This window comes from Podarcis filfolensis (genome assembly GCF_964270895.1).
Source record: "Podarcis filfolensis genome assembly, chromosome: 8".
NCBI classification, from domain to species: domain Eukaryota; kingdom Metazoa; phylum Chordata; class Lepidosauria; order Squamata; family Lacertidae; genus Podarcis; species Podarcis filfolensis.
Genome location: NC_139611.1, coordinates 34,458,023 through 34,474,096, shown reverse-complemented (window position 1 = coordinate 34,474,096; position 16,074 = coordinate 34,458,023). Strand labels below are relative to the sequence as shown.

Genomic DNA, 16,074 nt, shown 5'->3' with positions numbered 1-16,074 from the left:
AGAAACAACAACCAAACAAAGGAGCTGTTTAACTGTTTCCTGTGATCAGTTCTACATGAATTTCTAAACAAAGGGTATTTTTTGTAACTAATTGACTGAAATTGTTTTAGCGTTATATGCCTAGTTTTCCTGTGAAAGCTAATTCGGCTTAAATATATTGCATCTGAATGTTGAACATTGTATTATGTACAGATTTTGCTATGACGTTAACTTTTATGTTATGTAAGTTTTTATAGATTTGCTTTTGCTTCATCAGTATATGGTTTCTGTATCTGGCTAGAAATTCAAGATTCGTAAAACAGTATTTTTTATGTATAAACATTCTTTTTACATGGGAGTTGTATAGAACTATTTGGCTTATCCTGAATATTTTTTTAATCAGTGTGCCATAAATAAAATGTTTTATTACATTTAAAATACAACTTAAATGGTCACAAAAAATTGGTAACTGTATGATGAAAATTCTTTTAAATTATGTTTATATTTTTATTCACACTGGTGAAGGGTGAGTAGGTTGTGAATGTAGATTAATTTTCAACTGAAGTGAGATAGCGCAGAAAATATGGAAGTAAAAAAGAAGGTAAACAGTAAAATGGAGAATGTGAATAAATGCAGTTGGAACAGGAGTTGTATTATGGCCCACCCCATCAGTACATGAAGACTGTAAACTGGACCCTCCCCAGGCACAGATGCTAATTTAGTGGACACCCCCCCCTTTATTTTTACAAGGTTGTGAACAATTCAGCCTATGAAGATCTTATGGATAGAGAATTTTCACACTAGACATAAGTTTTTAGAATTTAGCAGTAACATTTTTTAAAGATTTATAACTTCAAACTACACCATTTTTACCTTTTACTTTTCTATAGTACAGCTGCCAGCTCTATTAAAATGAGAGAAAAAACTTAGAATACTTATTTGAGTTTAACATTTATATGTCTGTTTCCCAAGCCCCCTTTTATTGCACATGCAAAGACCTCGTCTAATACACAGTAATGTAGTAATTTTACTATAACTTAAAGCTACAGTATCACCTCGATTTTTCTAAATATTGTCTGTGACAAAGAGTGTCACAAAGAATGCAGATAAAAAGTTGGATAGCTCCCCCCATACCCACTCAGGAATACTATAGCTTTAACAGATGGTGTTTTTATACTGATTTCTGTATGATTTTATGATAGAATTAAAATGTTTTATTTTTATTGCATTTGCATGAATTATCTAACTATATTATATGTGATTAGGGCTTCAGTCTGCAGCATACTTATTAGTAAGCCTTAAAGAACACAGTAGATCTTATTTTAAGTATACATGTGTAGGACTGTGCTGCATGACTGCAGTTAGACCATGGAATAAGCACTGGGACTATCTCCTGAGTAAACATGTATAAGCCTGCACTGCAAATGTACAATATAAGACAACACATTTGTTTTAGATGAATAACGTATATATATATTTTTCTTGCAGCCTCCTTCCTCCAAGAAAACAGATGGTTCTGGGACATATGCTAAGTTGCAGAATACCCAGGTGAAATCTATGTCTGAGAAAAAACAGAAAAAAAAGGTGGAATCTGAAAGTAAGCAGGAGAAAGCTAATCGCATAATATCGGAGGCAATAGCAAAAGCAAAAGAGAGAGGGGAGCGAAACATTCCACGAGTAATGAGTCCAGAAAACTTCCCAAGTGTTTCAGCAGAAGGAAGAGAGGAAAAGAAGGGCAGGAAAGTTAAATCAAAACCAAAAGACAAAGAAAGCAAAAAACCCAAAACTGGCTCTTCATCCAAAACTAAAGAGAGAGCAAAAATTGGGTAAGTGGGCTAACATTCTGTTCTCTGACAGTTTAGCATCCCAACCATAGCCAATGTTTATGTGGAACTTGATTTCAGCAGGGCTTATATACAATAAAACATGCATAATATTGCAACCTGGGGGTATTTGAAAGAATTGAGATAACACAGAGAGGATTTTTTTTTTTACAAGGGTTGAGGAAGTAGTTAGATAAGTTCTATTTTAAAAAAAAAAACTTCTTGTGAGAGTCTAGTTTTTCCTGGGTCATTGTATATCATTGCATGAAAGCAAAATGCCCCAGGAACTCTTAAGCTACTGCGGAAAGTGTTGGAACTGCTAAATGTAGGTGGCATATCTGCTGCTGATTTTTATCCAGTTCCAGTCCTTATCCTTAATATGAGAGAGAATACAATATTTTATGTATTCATTCTTAAGTGAAGTTTGCATGAAGCAGAATCCTAGGATCTGTGGTATTTGCAGTCTCTGCAGCTCAGACTGGGCAGGAAGATACCCTGCCAACAATTTATTTCAGGTCCCATTTGTTTTCATATATAATATCCTAGCCTTAATCAAAACCAATTTTGGGCTGGCTGGCTTTGTATATAATATGCAGGATGTCTCTGTGTGCGTCCCTTACTGCTAAGAGCTTTTGTTACTACAGTATGTTGAATTCAGTTGTTAGAACTAGGGTATTCTAATATAGTGTATTAACTTAAAACTTTCTCTTATATAATAATTGTGCTGTGGGATAATTTTGTAAGCATTTTGGCCATGTGTTATGATCAAGTGCTATAGTTCTTAGCATTTCTCATAGCAGTATTCTTGTAACAATTGGCTTCTACGCCAAATATGTATTGTCCTTTGCAGTCCTTTTTCCATTGCTGTTGTGCACCTATGTGTGTGTGCAGATATAGATATGTACTGTATAATGTATTTGGGTTTTGTGGGTTTACTTGCACAGATTGGAATGACTGTTGATCCAAAACTTTTAAACAATCAGATGGGTTGATGCTTGTCTTCTCCCTGGGACCTGCAGGGTTCCATTTCATCAGTGCTTGTGTTCAAAATGGAATTGAGGATGCTACATAAACTCTTGGAATGAGGGGCCACAATGTCATTGATGGGTTTCATCCTCTGATCAAGCTTCCACGTTTGAGTGCTTATGTATTTTTTGCATTGACTGAAATGTCATATAGCAGAAGTGGACAGATATGCTTTCCATCTGGTATGAATTCTGCAGTCCTTTCATTTACATTCCTTTTCAACAGACATAGCTGTGTGTTTTTTGTAAACTACACTGAAAGAAAGAATATAGTGAAAGAATTTTTTAACCAAATAGATTTAAATTTGAAGTGTTTATAATATTATGTATGTTTTTAAAGAAAAAAAATCAACATTGAGCATTGAATATTATTTTAGAATAGTGTAAGCTTTTTAATATATACTTTGTTGCGTAGTTCTACACAGGCTATCCTTAGGCAGAGTAATATTTCTGACTTTTAACAGAAAAATACTTATTCTTACTATTTAGTGTGTATTTAAGTATATTGAGTTGTATCCAACTAAATTACACTCAGGTAGTACCCCTGAAAGCATTGGACTTGATTTAGCCATGACTTGAACTCATCATGTTGTCTTCAAAATTGTACATACTAATACAATGTTAGGAAGAATGAAAGTCTAGACATTTTTATTGGTTGTGGAATATCCAATGTATAGTCCTGCCTTTGACTTCTTCCATTCTACTTGTATATATTTTGCCATATTTCTTATTTTGCCTGGATTAGCCTTCGCACCTGCTTTTATCAAGCACATCCCTCTTATTTAAGAAGCAGTTTATTTATACAGTGTCATATATGTACATGGTACTTTTCAAAGAACAGGTTTGACAGTTTAAAAATAGATTAAAGGGGAAATGGAGGCAGGGTAAACAGGGAAAATATGTAACTATTTGGGTTAGACTTTGTTAAAGTACATAAGATAGTATGCCTAAATTCTTTGTCATGACCCACTTATGCAGCAAAGCTTTCCTTTACCTAATCTGAAGTCCCTTAACTGTTTCTTCATTGCATTTCCAGAACCCACTAAACTTCCCCAACACATAGCTGTTGCCACATAGTTCTCTTCATTCACTTATAAATTGTTGATCTAATGCAGATTGGAAGCTTTTCCTTCCATTTTGTATTAACCATTGTTTTAGCATTTCATCTGAATTTGGACAAAGTGGTTTACTAAAACCAGCTTCAAACTTTGATCTATGAAGCAGAGTTATTTTCAATGCATTTATTTTATAAGCCTCAACTTCATCCAAAAATGTATTTCAGGGTGGTATGCATTGAATTTAAAATGTACAAATACAATATAAAATGTAACCAATAATCCATTAAAATTTAAAGTAATAGTAGTATCTAGATGGCTAAAAATACTATATTTAAAAATGCCTGGGGAAATAGAAATGTTTTCACCTGACATTGGAAAGAAAGCAGCATCTGTGCCAGGCATCCTCCTTTAGGAAGGCATTCCACACAGGGTACAAATAAGGGCCTCTTCTGATTATTTTAATGCATCTGTAGGTTGGTTCCAGAGGAGGCCCTCCTTCAAATATTTGCATCCCAAGTTGTTTAGGGTTTTAAAGATAAGCACCAGTACCTTTAATTGGGTTTTGTAGTGAAAATGGAAGAAATAAGAGTTCCTTTAGAATTGATTTAACTTGCCTTTGCATAAAAAAACCAGAACCCTAGTAGCCAAATTTTGTTATAGTTGAAGTGTCTGAACTGTGTTCAAGGACAGCCCTACATATAATGCATTACAGTAATCAAACCTAGAATTTACCAGAGCATGGATCAGCATGGTCAGACTGTCTTAGTCTAGGAAAGACCAAAGCAGATGAACTTATCACATTTTAAGATTTGGACAAAACACCAACCTGTGGTTAATTGAAAATAGAAGCAAAAGCTTCTGATAGCATCCTCATTACTACACCAGTAGGGGAGAGTACATATCACTCAGGGTCATTCCACTATGTTATTGTTATGTGTGAATGAGACCTAATTGCTGTGTAGGACTTAGCACAATGTTGCTAATTTGGTAAATATTTAGAAGTTGTCAGGGGAGGCTGGTTCATAAGGGGAAAGGAGGCCGTTCCCCACCAAGAGCAGCCATTGTGCCACAGCAGACCCTGGTTCTCTCTTAACCCCAGAGCTTCAGCTCACTCTTCCTCTCCACTTCTCTCACATCCTAATTGTTCTCACTCTGCCTGTCTTCCAGCTTGGAGTCCGCATTACTATGACACAGGCAGGCCTGCCCACACACCTCTCCAGAAAAAAGGGAGAAATGGTAACTTATTTCAAAATTTCCCATAGGAGAGTCTTGTTCCATTGAAACACCTAGTCAATCAGGACAATTATTTACTGCAATTTGTATGAAGTGATTTGTTCCAGACTGATGCCTGCACCCAATTCACTGCAAGAACTTCATACCATTTCCCTCACCAGAGTGGTGTCCCTAGACCAATCAGAATTTAGTTAGGATGCTTTCAGCCAATCATGTTTTTGCTGCAGTACTGTTCTGAGAGAGAAGCTTAGCTAACACATCATTTTGGAGACTGAACTGAAGTAGCAGAAGGAACAGGCAGATTGTGTTGTGTTGGTGGAAAGCAGAGGCAGAGAACTACTACAAGATAAGAGGACTGCACTTTCTGTTGAATAGAAAGTTCTCCCCCTACTCCTTTGTTTCTTCTTTTCCCCCTTCTAATCCTTAGACTTGCTCTCTCGTCACCCTACGTCATCCTCACTGTTTCTTCGCACTCCTAGACTCTTCCCCTACTTCAATCTCTCTCCTTCTCTCCCAGCCCCCTTAAACTTTCTTGTGTTTTTGCCTCTATTCCAAGTGTGCTCTATTGTGGCATTCACCTTTATCAGCTGTTTGCCCTACCTTTTGCTCCATCAGCCGCCACGAGTAGTTGTATGAACAGAGAGAAATTAAGGATAATACTAGAATGGGAGATTGAAGTGTGGAGTATGACTGTGTCTGCTTCAAGCAAGTCATCCTTATCATCACACACACAGAGAGAGAGAGAAAGAGAGAGAGAGGTTTTTCTTCACTGTGACTACAAGGAGAGTGAAAGACACTCCTTACTCAATATATAGTCTTAGTCAAACTGTGCAGTGTTGTGGCAGATGCTTCATTGTGAGGTTGAGATAGCAAATGTTAGTGAGCAGCCTCATAATTCTAACAACGTAGCTGAAAGTAATTTCAGGGCAGATAACCCAAATGACATGCTGGGACAGATACAGGAATTAAAAGGGTGTTTAGTCATGCCGGCCATATGACCCAGAAAGCTGTCTGTGGACAAACACTGGCTCCCTCGGCCTCAAAGTGAAATGAGCCTCAACCCCATAGCCGCCTTTGACTGGACTTAACCATCCAGGGGTCCTTTACCTTTTTTTACCCTTACTTCAGTGATGTAGGCCATTGAGGAGGAGAAGTTCTCCTTGTCCCCAGAACTCATAAAACCTTTGTTGTCAAAGACCTTGTAGAGAACAAAACTGATTTACCAAGTTTCCAAAAGAAAATATTGATAGTGTGCAGATCCCCACTCCATAATACTCATGTCTATAGTTATAATTTGTGTTGCTGTGGGGAAAAGTATGTATTCCACATGTCTAAGGCGCCACAAAAAACAAGATTCTTTATGTATTCTTATTTATTTATTTATTTATTTATTGAATTTCATTTGCACCTTTCCTCCCCAAATGAGCTTGGGGCAGCAGTCACCAATGTGGTAATACAATACAAAATTCAATAAAATCACTTTTTAAAAGTATAAATACATTTTTTTAAAAATGTGCTTTAAATGTATGGCATAATCATAAACACTTCTGTTTTCTGAAACAAGAAGCATGCTTTCTGTTGTTTTTGGATGCACTGCTAGCACATTTGCAAAGCTAAGCAGGAACCATGTGTTGAGATTCTTGTATTACAGGGCATTGGACTAGATGACCCTTAGGGTCCATTCCAACTCTGCAGTTCTATGATTCTATTTGGCCAAGCAAACATAATCCTGAAGGAGGCATGCCTGCTGCCCACCAGAAAAAGCCAAATGTCTCTTAAGAGAATTTTTGCCACCTACAGTTTGGTCACATCCACACCATACATTTTGTTCATTTATTCTTACGTTCAATTTATATCCCACCCAGGGGAGCAAACACATCTATAATTAAAACAATTTTAAAGCATTCTAAAAATAATTTAAAGTATTCCTTCAATCAGTGATTTCAGCATTGCCAAGAACAGTATCTTTCAGCCATCAAATGCCTGGGAAATAGGAATATTTTTAAATACCACGTCCACCTGAAAGTGAGGTAAACAATGAGGGCATTCCACGAACAGAGAATCACCATTGAAGAGACCCTGTTGGGTCAACACCAACTTGACAGCTTCCACTTTTAGTTGTTACCCCTACACAGCCTACCTAATATTTACTGCTTCTGATGTACAACCTTAACATATTCATGATTAACCCTGAAAAAGATGTAATGGTGTAGTTAAAATCAACAGTAACTGTGAAGGGAAATGGTAGTACTAATGACTTATCATAGGCAATGTCCTATGCTGTGTTGTCCTTAATGAAGCATACCTTTAGACATTGGTTTGGACTTTATGGTCTTCAGGTACATTTCAGAATTATGAGTCATAAAGTTGGCAAGATGAATCATGTGTAAGGTCTGGCTGCAGCAGCTGCGTAATGAGAAAAGGAAAAATTTCTTTTTAAATGGGGGTTGGGGAGTACAGAGGATGATGGGGATATCTGCTGTTTGGTGCATATTTTCAAGTCGGGATTGTTTTCTGCTTATCTGTTTGCTTTGTTAGTTAATGGATTTTGTGGTATGGTTATTAATGCATCTTAGTGTGAGTACTGATTTTTAAGGTTTATTATTTATATGCATGCTTTGGAAAGAGTGGGTGGGTGGGTGGGTGTTCAAATGCCAGGCTTTTGACTTGTTCTTTATATGTATAATGTTTTGATTTGATGTTCAGTAGCAGTGATGTCCAAAATATTTTTCTCCTGACGGACCTTGCCTGGCTCAGGATAGGAGTTCTTGAGTGAATTCATCAAAGGCTAGGAACAAACATAAATATTCTGTATGTAGTCATTGTACTGCTAATTGTCCTTTTAAAAATAATTATAAAATATCCTGCAATCTGAGTTTATATATTGTGGATATGAATTCAAGTGGAGGTAGAGAAGCAAGATGGTCTTAATGTGTCATGTTGCACATTTAAATTTTGGTTTTATGAGTTGCATAATTTTACAGTAGTAAGTTGGTGATGTTAGCAAACAAATTTTTTCAAGGCTTTTATGATCACATTAATCAGAGATCCAATTAGGTTTTCCATTACTTTTGCCTAGAGTTGTCATACATCTGCTATGATTCCTTCAGAACATCCAACTAACCAATGATAGCTTTTTGTTTAATTTGAGGGAATGCACTAAATTAGTCAATCAGATTCTTTTCAGTAACCTTCGGGCTGCTATTTGGGTTAAAGGGACTGTTATCTCAAAAAACTTTACTGTGGGTTTCCTTAACTGAATAATGTTAATACAATAGTAAATCTTCAGGCTCATTGGTAACAAAAACTAGGCTTCTGTCATAAAAAGAAATGTAATGGGCTTCCTGGATTGCTATTCATTCTTAAAAATGATTTGACGTTTATAAGTAATCAGTCATCTCAGCCATATGTGACTTGTAATGTAGAAAGCTAATGAAAACTAGTGGTGTTGCTCTGGTGAAATAAGATCAGGGTGCTTTTCTTAAGAACTTGAACGTTTAAAGGGATCCAAATAGTCTTCCTTATTTCTGTAATTGCTTCTACCAATTAGATGTTTTGTACATGCGCCATCTACAAACAAGATTTTATGTTATTAACTTTTAAATTTCATAAGCTCAGTAAATTGCTGAGTAATTATAATGGGTGCCATCTGATCTAAATTGTCCCCAAAGTAGAGCCAATGGATGTAACTTGGGCAGGTACCACTATTTGCATATATAGTGATTGGTGAATCATTTCTTTAAACCAGCTTCATTTATTCAATTATTTCTTTTAAATATGATACAGTTGAAAATGGTTGAGTCGCCCCACTTTCATTGCTTTGAATTATCTTCCAGTGGCCGGTCATGTTTACTGTTTTTGATGAATAGTAACTGCAGCAAATTAATAAAGGCCAATTTTTTTTTATAAAAGGGATGGGAAAAGTTCTGTGAAGCAACATAAATTTCTATAGTAAAGCAATTCTGTCATTGCTACATAGTATGTAATTATCAAATCTACATTATGTAAAGTGTGCATCTAAGGACATCTCTTTATCCGAATTTGGGTTTGATTGTAATCACATTGTGATTATTTTGAGAATGCATTGAAAAGCAGCACTTGTCAGACTTTAAATATGGAAAATTATATGTATTTGCAGCCCTCTGATTAAAACCAGATGGAATGATATTAATATTGTTCCTTTTTCTGTAACCCTTTGAATGTAAACTCAGAAATAATTAGCACTGTTGCATTAGGGCTGTAATTTCCCCTGCAATTCTGTAGTCATTATCAGTTGTTACTAATGAAATGGTTTCTGTACTTCTCGATGTTTCAAAATTTCAAACTGTCAACTTGAATATATTTTTTAGTGTGCTTACTCTGGATTATGTATGAAAATACTTTAGACTGATGCAATATGCACCACTTATATCAATAACTTTTTTTGTTTTGTGTGTTAATAATAAGCACTTCCAGGCAATATGTATAGATATTATTCTACAGTTGTCCATTCTTCTACTAAAGTAAGCTTTTTTTCTGGAGAGAAAAATTGAAATCTCCTCCGGCTACCACCACATCAGGATTAGGAGAAAATATTTTAAAATGTTGCAACTTGACAGTGCATCTTTGATGTTAAATACAGAAAACATTTAGTATCTTAAATTTTATGACCAGGCTTAACTTTGTATTTTGTTTCAAAACAGCAAGATTATTATTACTTTGGGCAAAAAGCAAAAGAGAAAAAATGAGTCTTCAGATGAAATGTCTGATGCTAAGCAGACAACTCAGCAGTCGTTCAAAGATGAGACTTCTCAGGTATTCAGAAATTAACACTTTTATTTTGAAAATATGCTTAAAACATTAACTCAGTCCCCAACCTCTAACAGTTTGGTCAAAACACTTTCAATATTTGCAATTCCATTGTAGAAGAGAAGATCAAATCGACAAATTAAAAGGAAGAAGTATGCAGAAGAAGGTGAAGGAAAACAATCTGAGGAAGAAACCAAAGTTTCTGTCAAAATAAAAAAGAATTCCACCCCTTTACCTGCTGAACAGCCTTTACAGTTATTTGTAGTAAGTGAAACTCATTATTTGTGGGGTTTACCTCTTGCAGTTCTGTAGTTAGTTTCAAAGGCTACATACACTCAAACATGTTCATAGCACAAAAAGTTTTTCTTAATCCAGAATCTTTTGTGTTAATTCTCAACAAGCTGCTTTCAGTCTAGATTGATTATAGATCCTTGCTTAGGTTTTCCAAACTTTTCTTCCCTGCACATGCCCCAGGTGAGGGAAGAAAGAAGTAGTGATTTGAATCTTGGTATATGCCCACCCCACAACATAATTGGGCAGGTGTAAATACCCCTCCCCCCCAAAAAAAAAAATCTCCTGTGCTGCACGATACAGCCAATCTATGACTTGGAAGACCAATCAAGCCCTGTCTTACAATAGACAGAGCAATATAGTGTGTATTTCAGGAATGGGGCCACTGCCACCTTTGCCACCATGAGCCTAGCAGAGAAAACAAGCCTTTAAAATATTTTGATTTATACTACCCATTTTGCCAGTGTAACTTTTACCAGGTTGCTAGGTCACATGACAAATCACGTGACTGAACCAGGATGGAGGGAGACTTTGAGACTTTGCCTGAGCCAGCATGAGGGAATACAACCAGTAGCCCAGAGTCAGACAGAGATCCACCTGTTCCAAACTGCTGATACCAGTAGGCCTAGGGTTTAGATTGCTCCTAGAAATGTGAACTAATGAAGGCAGCAGTCCATCAAATTATGTTCCTTGTATTCCTTACTGAAACAGTAGCTATATGGGAATAGTGCATTATGCATTGCACCATATACTCCCTCTCAGATAAGTTTGCCTCTGTGGAGAGATTCCTTGTATGGGTGGGAACTCATATGCATGCTTATAGGTCTTAACACCCATAAGAAATTTCAATGGAATCGGTAGTACTTTTGTGTGCCCGGAACAGTGCATGGGCAATGCTACCCACTTTGTGGAATGAAAGGGTCTATTTACCCTAAAGTGCACATGGGATCAGCATCAAGGAGTTTATGTACACTATGTACTGAATAATACTAATAATATATATTGGTGCTATTAGGAAATCTAAATGTGTTCATTTGTTTTGTGAAATATTAGTCCTAAGAACAAAGTAGTTTCTGTTCTAAAACTGTAAGAATTAATAGCTCCATAATAATAACTGTAGAGGGAGACTGAATATATTGAGTTTTATTCATTTGATTTTTTTACACATTTGTGTATAATCCTTCTCTGCTAATATCTGCACTCAGGACTGCTTTTAAATGGAATATAGCCTGTTTTGTTTTTGTTCTTTGCACCTGATTAGGAGAATCCAAGTGAAGAAGATGCAGCAATTGTAGATAAAATTTTATCTTCCAGAATCATTAAGAAAGAAGTGAGTACACATGGGGATATGGGTTTTGGTTCATAGTTTTTAAAATGCTTTCATATAAAAGAATCTTAAACAGAACACTGTGTACTCTTTCAGATTCCTGGGGGAGCGACAGTGGAAGCCGAGGAATTTTTTGTTAAATACAAAAACTAGTAAGTATTGTAGTTACATTATTTAAGTTAAATTACAAGTTTGAGACTATCAGGCTGGCTGACAGTTTCTAGGGCTAGGTAGAAGAGATCTGTACATAGTGTTTGCCCCCCCCCCTCATTTTCCATGGTAGCAGCATGGGTTCCTTGCAAAGCAGGGACCCCCAACTACAAAGAGTAAATATTAATTGGAACTAGGTAGTTACACCCCTGCTTGTAAATGAGGACTGTAATCATGCTTTTTGCTTAAATTATTTTTACTGTTAAATATGGTTCTAAAATGAGAGATTGCAATTGTACGCAGATACTTTGCGGCTTTATTTTAAAGTTCAGGCACAGAGAAATAATCATACGAAGCATAGTGTATTAAAAATATGACCATCATTTCTCTTCGAAGGATTTATCTAATATTGCTAAGGGCATGTGTTGGAAGAAATATAACAAATTGCTTGCAGCAGTGTGCTAACATACTGTTATGCCATTCTAGCTCCTACCTCCATTGTGAATGGGCTACTGAACAACAGCTTTTAAAAGATAAAAGAATCCAGCAGAAAATCAAACGTTTCAAGCTGAGGCAAGCACAAAGAGCCCATTTTTTTGCAGATGTGAGTATGCGGGAGGGAAACAAAAAACTACAAAGCTAATTAAATACTTGATTATCAGAAGCCTACACATATTTTGCTGTTTAGTATTTTGTTACATTCATGTACGTGTGTGTTCTCTTTCTCATTTTAATTATAGGCATTAAACAGTATAAATGAGTTTTTATATTAAAAATAGTGAAAATGCAATATATTCTTGGGTAATTTTAGCACATAATGCTGATCAATAACTTTTCTGTTCTCTATAGTTGGATATTAACAGCAAACCTCAACCCACTATTAATATACTTCAGTGCAATTTTACAGTGTTCTGGAATTGAACCATGCTATGCTGTTAACTAGATCAATTAATTCATTATAAAATATACTCAATTTCAGATGGAGGAAGAACCTTTTAATCCCGATTATATTGAAGTAGATCGTGTGTTAGAAGTGTCCTTTTGTGAAGATAAGGACACTGGAGAGGTATGGATATAACCAAAAAGAATCGTATATAATCTAAAGCACACGTTTTGCAGCGTCTATCATGATCATTTTTAGAGTAGTGTGTGCACTCCCATATATATGTATGGCCTGTGTTGTATATATCTGTGACCGTGTTCAAATTCTAAGCTTCCTTGAGCCATAACAATAGGACAGAGTAAAAAAAGCGGGGGGGGGGGGGATAATTAAATAACCTCTATAATATAGTCATGGTGAACCTCTGACCTGCATGCCAAATTTGGCCTGATACAAACTCCAATTTGGCTACAAAGCCATTTCCCCAAAGCACACACATGTGCCCTGCTTCAAAGTCCCTACACAGGGAACCTTGAGACATGGGTTATCTGGCTGACATTCTGACACCAATTGATTGGCCTATGGAAGTGGGGACAAATCTGGCAAAAAAATGTTCCCCATCTGTTGTCTAATGTATTTTCAAGCTTACAGTGTGGAAAGCATATAGGAATAATTAACCAAAGGGGGGGGGGCAAGGGGTCAACTAAAGGAAGAAAGCAAATACTGTATGTGAAATGTGTTGAAACATCTTACTAAATTGAGGCAGCATATATTCTTTCATATTTTGTTAAGTCTGACTAATCATTTTCACCACTACAGCCTGTTACTTACTACTTAGTAAAATGGTGCTCGTTGCCATATGAAGACAGCACATGGGAGCTGAAAGAAGATGTAGATCAAGGAAAAATAGAAGAGTTTGAACAGCTGCAAGCTTTAAGACCTGATTCAAGGCGGTTGGTAAGGATAAATCATTTATCTCAGGTGTGGTTTGTTGTTGGTAAGCAGAGGTGCCAGCTTGTGCAGAAGGTGATGGGGGGCTGATGACGTTTGCTTGATACTGAGATGTGTTGTCAGGATGTTGAGAGGAGCAAGGGGTGGAGCCCAACACAGCAGCGTGGCTTCAATGGCCAGTGGATCCTCCTCTCTCGTGCTTGGCCTCCTCCTCATCTTGCTGCCACCACCACTGGCCAGGGGCTCCTTCCCCTCTGCGGCAGGAGGAGGAAGATCTGGCCCCCGAATTGCACTGCGCTCTTCTCTGCACTCGGCCTCCTTCACTCCCTGATCGTTCTGAACATTGGGGGGGGGGCAAAAATTGGGGCCCAAAAGAGCTGGGCACCTAGGAGTTGGCACCTATGTCAGGAAGAGTTTCCACTCCCTCCCATTTACATGTTTTGAGCCAATCCATCCTCAACTCTTTCAGTCTGTGCAATATACTGGACTGTGTGCATAACCCCTGAAAGAATGTTTCACTTCAGTTTCTTTTTTCAGGTGAATAGAGAGCCAAAAATGTCATTTATGTTATGCTTTATTCCTAAGGATCGACCTCCTTCTAATTCATGGAAGAAGATAGAGCTGTCCAGGGAATATAAAAATGGCAACCAACTCAGGGAATACCAGTTAGAAGGGCTCAACTGGCTACTTTTCAACTGGTATAATAGGTATGTGTTCTGAATTAATCAAATCAATTTTTATGTTAGTGTTGCTTCAAAAGTAAATAGAAACAATGAAACTAGGAAACATTTGTATTTGAAATTTGTGTCAATGAGCAGTCTAGTTTTCGTACCTTTTGGCATGTGTTACTTATTTATTGAACTTGTACCCCACTCTACAGCTAAAAAAGGCTCCCATAGTGGCTTACAGTCAGTTTAAAAAGACAGTCCCCACCGCACATGCTAAAAATCTAAAAAACATAACAAGCAAAGAAAAATGACAGACAAGAAAGAGGAACATGAACAGATTTACATTTTTCAAAAATTAAAAAATGCAATGGTAATGTATTACTAGCATATTGTTTTTAAGTGAAGACAAGTCTTTTCTCCTGGAAGTGCAATAACACAATAATAATAAATGTGGAAGAGAGATAAGAGTAAGACAATATTTAATCTATTACCATGCAGAAATACAGTACCTATAGGCAGCATACAAAATTCAAGGAATCAGGTGCTAAATCACTACTCATTCTTTGCCCTAGGAAACAATGCAAAGAGACGCTTCAAATCTTTCTTATACTTAAACATTGACAGCCATCCTGAATGTGTGTTCTTCTAGCCCTGCTAACAATGTTCTTGTGTTTTCAGACAAAACTGCATTTTAGCAGATGAGATGGGTCTTGGCAAAACCATCCAGTCAATAACATTCCTGTATGAAATCCTCCGGACTGGTATAAGAGGGCCTTTCTTGATCATAGCTCCACTTTCCACCATAGCCAACTGGGAAAGAGAGTTCCGCACATGGACTGATCTTAATGTTGTGGTATATCATGGGAGTATGGTTAGCAGGCAGATGATACAGCAGTATGAGATGTATTTCAGAGATTCACAGGTAACCTATTTTGCCTTATAGCTAGTAAACCAGTTTGATTTCTGTACATAGTGTTATCATTTATTTATGTGATTTATGTAATTGAGAATCTGTTTAGACCCTCAACTTAATGCACTAAAAATGTCAGTAGTATATGTAGGCATAAAATTATTCTGTTTCTGTATATCCTGTCATAGCAAAATATGTGGATGGAAATTTGGCAACCTGAGACTGCCATTATGGTGGTTGTGCATGGGTGGAGATAATTGTGGCCTTGTATTCACCCTTTCAATTATTGTTTCGCTTGTTCATTATATATTGTTTCAGAATGTGCAGCTTTGGCTTCTTCTTTTTTAGGTTTCATTTAGGCTTGGACACCCAGCTTTCCCCCACATGTTAAAGAACATCCCAGTTATGCAAGCACAATTTCCCCCTCCAGAAGCAATGAAAAGGTTCTAGATAATATCATATATTGTGTTCTGTTTGTTCACTCTTCCTAGGGTCGCATCATTAGAGGTACATACAAGTTCCAGGCTATCATTACCACATTTGAAATGATTCTTGGTGGCTGTCCAGAACTCAATGCCATTGAATGGCGCTGTGTTATTATTGATGAAGCACACAGATTGAAGAATAAAAACTGCAAACTTCTAGAGGGGCTCAAACTCATGAATCTTGTGAGTGTTTACTTTTTATTTGCATATATAGCCCTTAAATCTGTAGGGCTTATGGAGGCCAAGTTCTCAGTAGTTTGTCCAACTGCTTGACCTTCAAAAGATGTATAAATATTTTATACTTCTAAATCAGGGAGTTGTATGCTCCTACTTTCACAATGTTAATGTTGTTTTACTACTCTGTTTCCGCATGACTGTAATCATTAGAGGCTAATGACTGGGCATGAAATCATGTGTTTGCAAATACAAGCTAGTTTCTCCAGCACTATAAACCCTTCAAGCTATCTACCTTGTATATAGCATGTCATTTGTTTTATTGTTTGAAT

At 36.7% G+C, this 16,074-nt stretch overlaps 1 protein-coding gene across 20 annotated transcripts in view; it reads left to right on the top strand.

Moving 5' to 3' along the window:
• Positions 1-16,074, top strand: part of CHD9 (chromodomain helicase DNA binding protein 9) — a 69,749-nt gene that overhangs the window by 25,954 nt on the left and 27,721 nt on the right. For all 20 annotated transcript variants that reach the window (XM_083625959.1, XM_083625960.1, XM_083625975.1 and 17 more), the window contains 11 exons: positions 1,468-1,805; positions 9,801-9,912; positions 10,024-10,170; positions 11,459-11,527; positions 11,621-11,676; positions 12,161-12,278; positions 12,654-12,740; positions 13,374-13,511; positions 14,091-14,212; positions 14,852-15,095; positions 15,575-15,751. In XM_083625959.1, the coding sequence (XP_083482085.1) occupies positions 1,468-1,805; positions 9,801-9,912; positions 10,024-10,170; positions 11,459-11,527; positions 11,621-11,676; positions 12,161-12,278; positions 12,654-12,740; positions 13,374-13,511; positions 14,091-14,212; positions 14,852-15,095; positions 15,575-15,751 (1,608 nt within the window). The remainder of the gene's footprint in view (positions 1-1,467; positions 1,806-9,800; positions 9,913-10,023; positions 10,171-11,458; positions 11,528-11,620; positions 11,677-12,160; positions 12,279-12,653; positions 12,741-13,373; positions 13,512-14,090; positions 14,213-14,851; positions 15,096-15,574; positions 15,752-16,074) is intronic.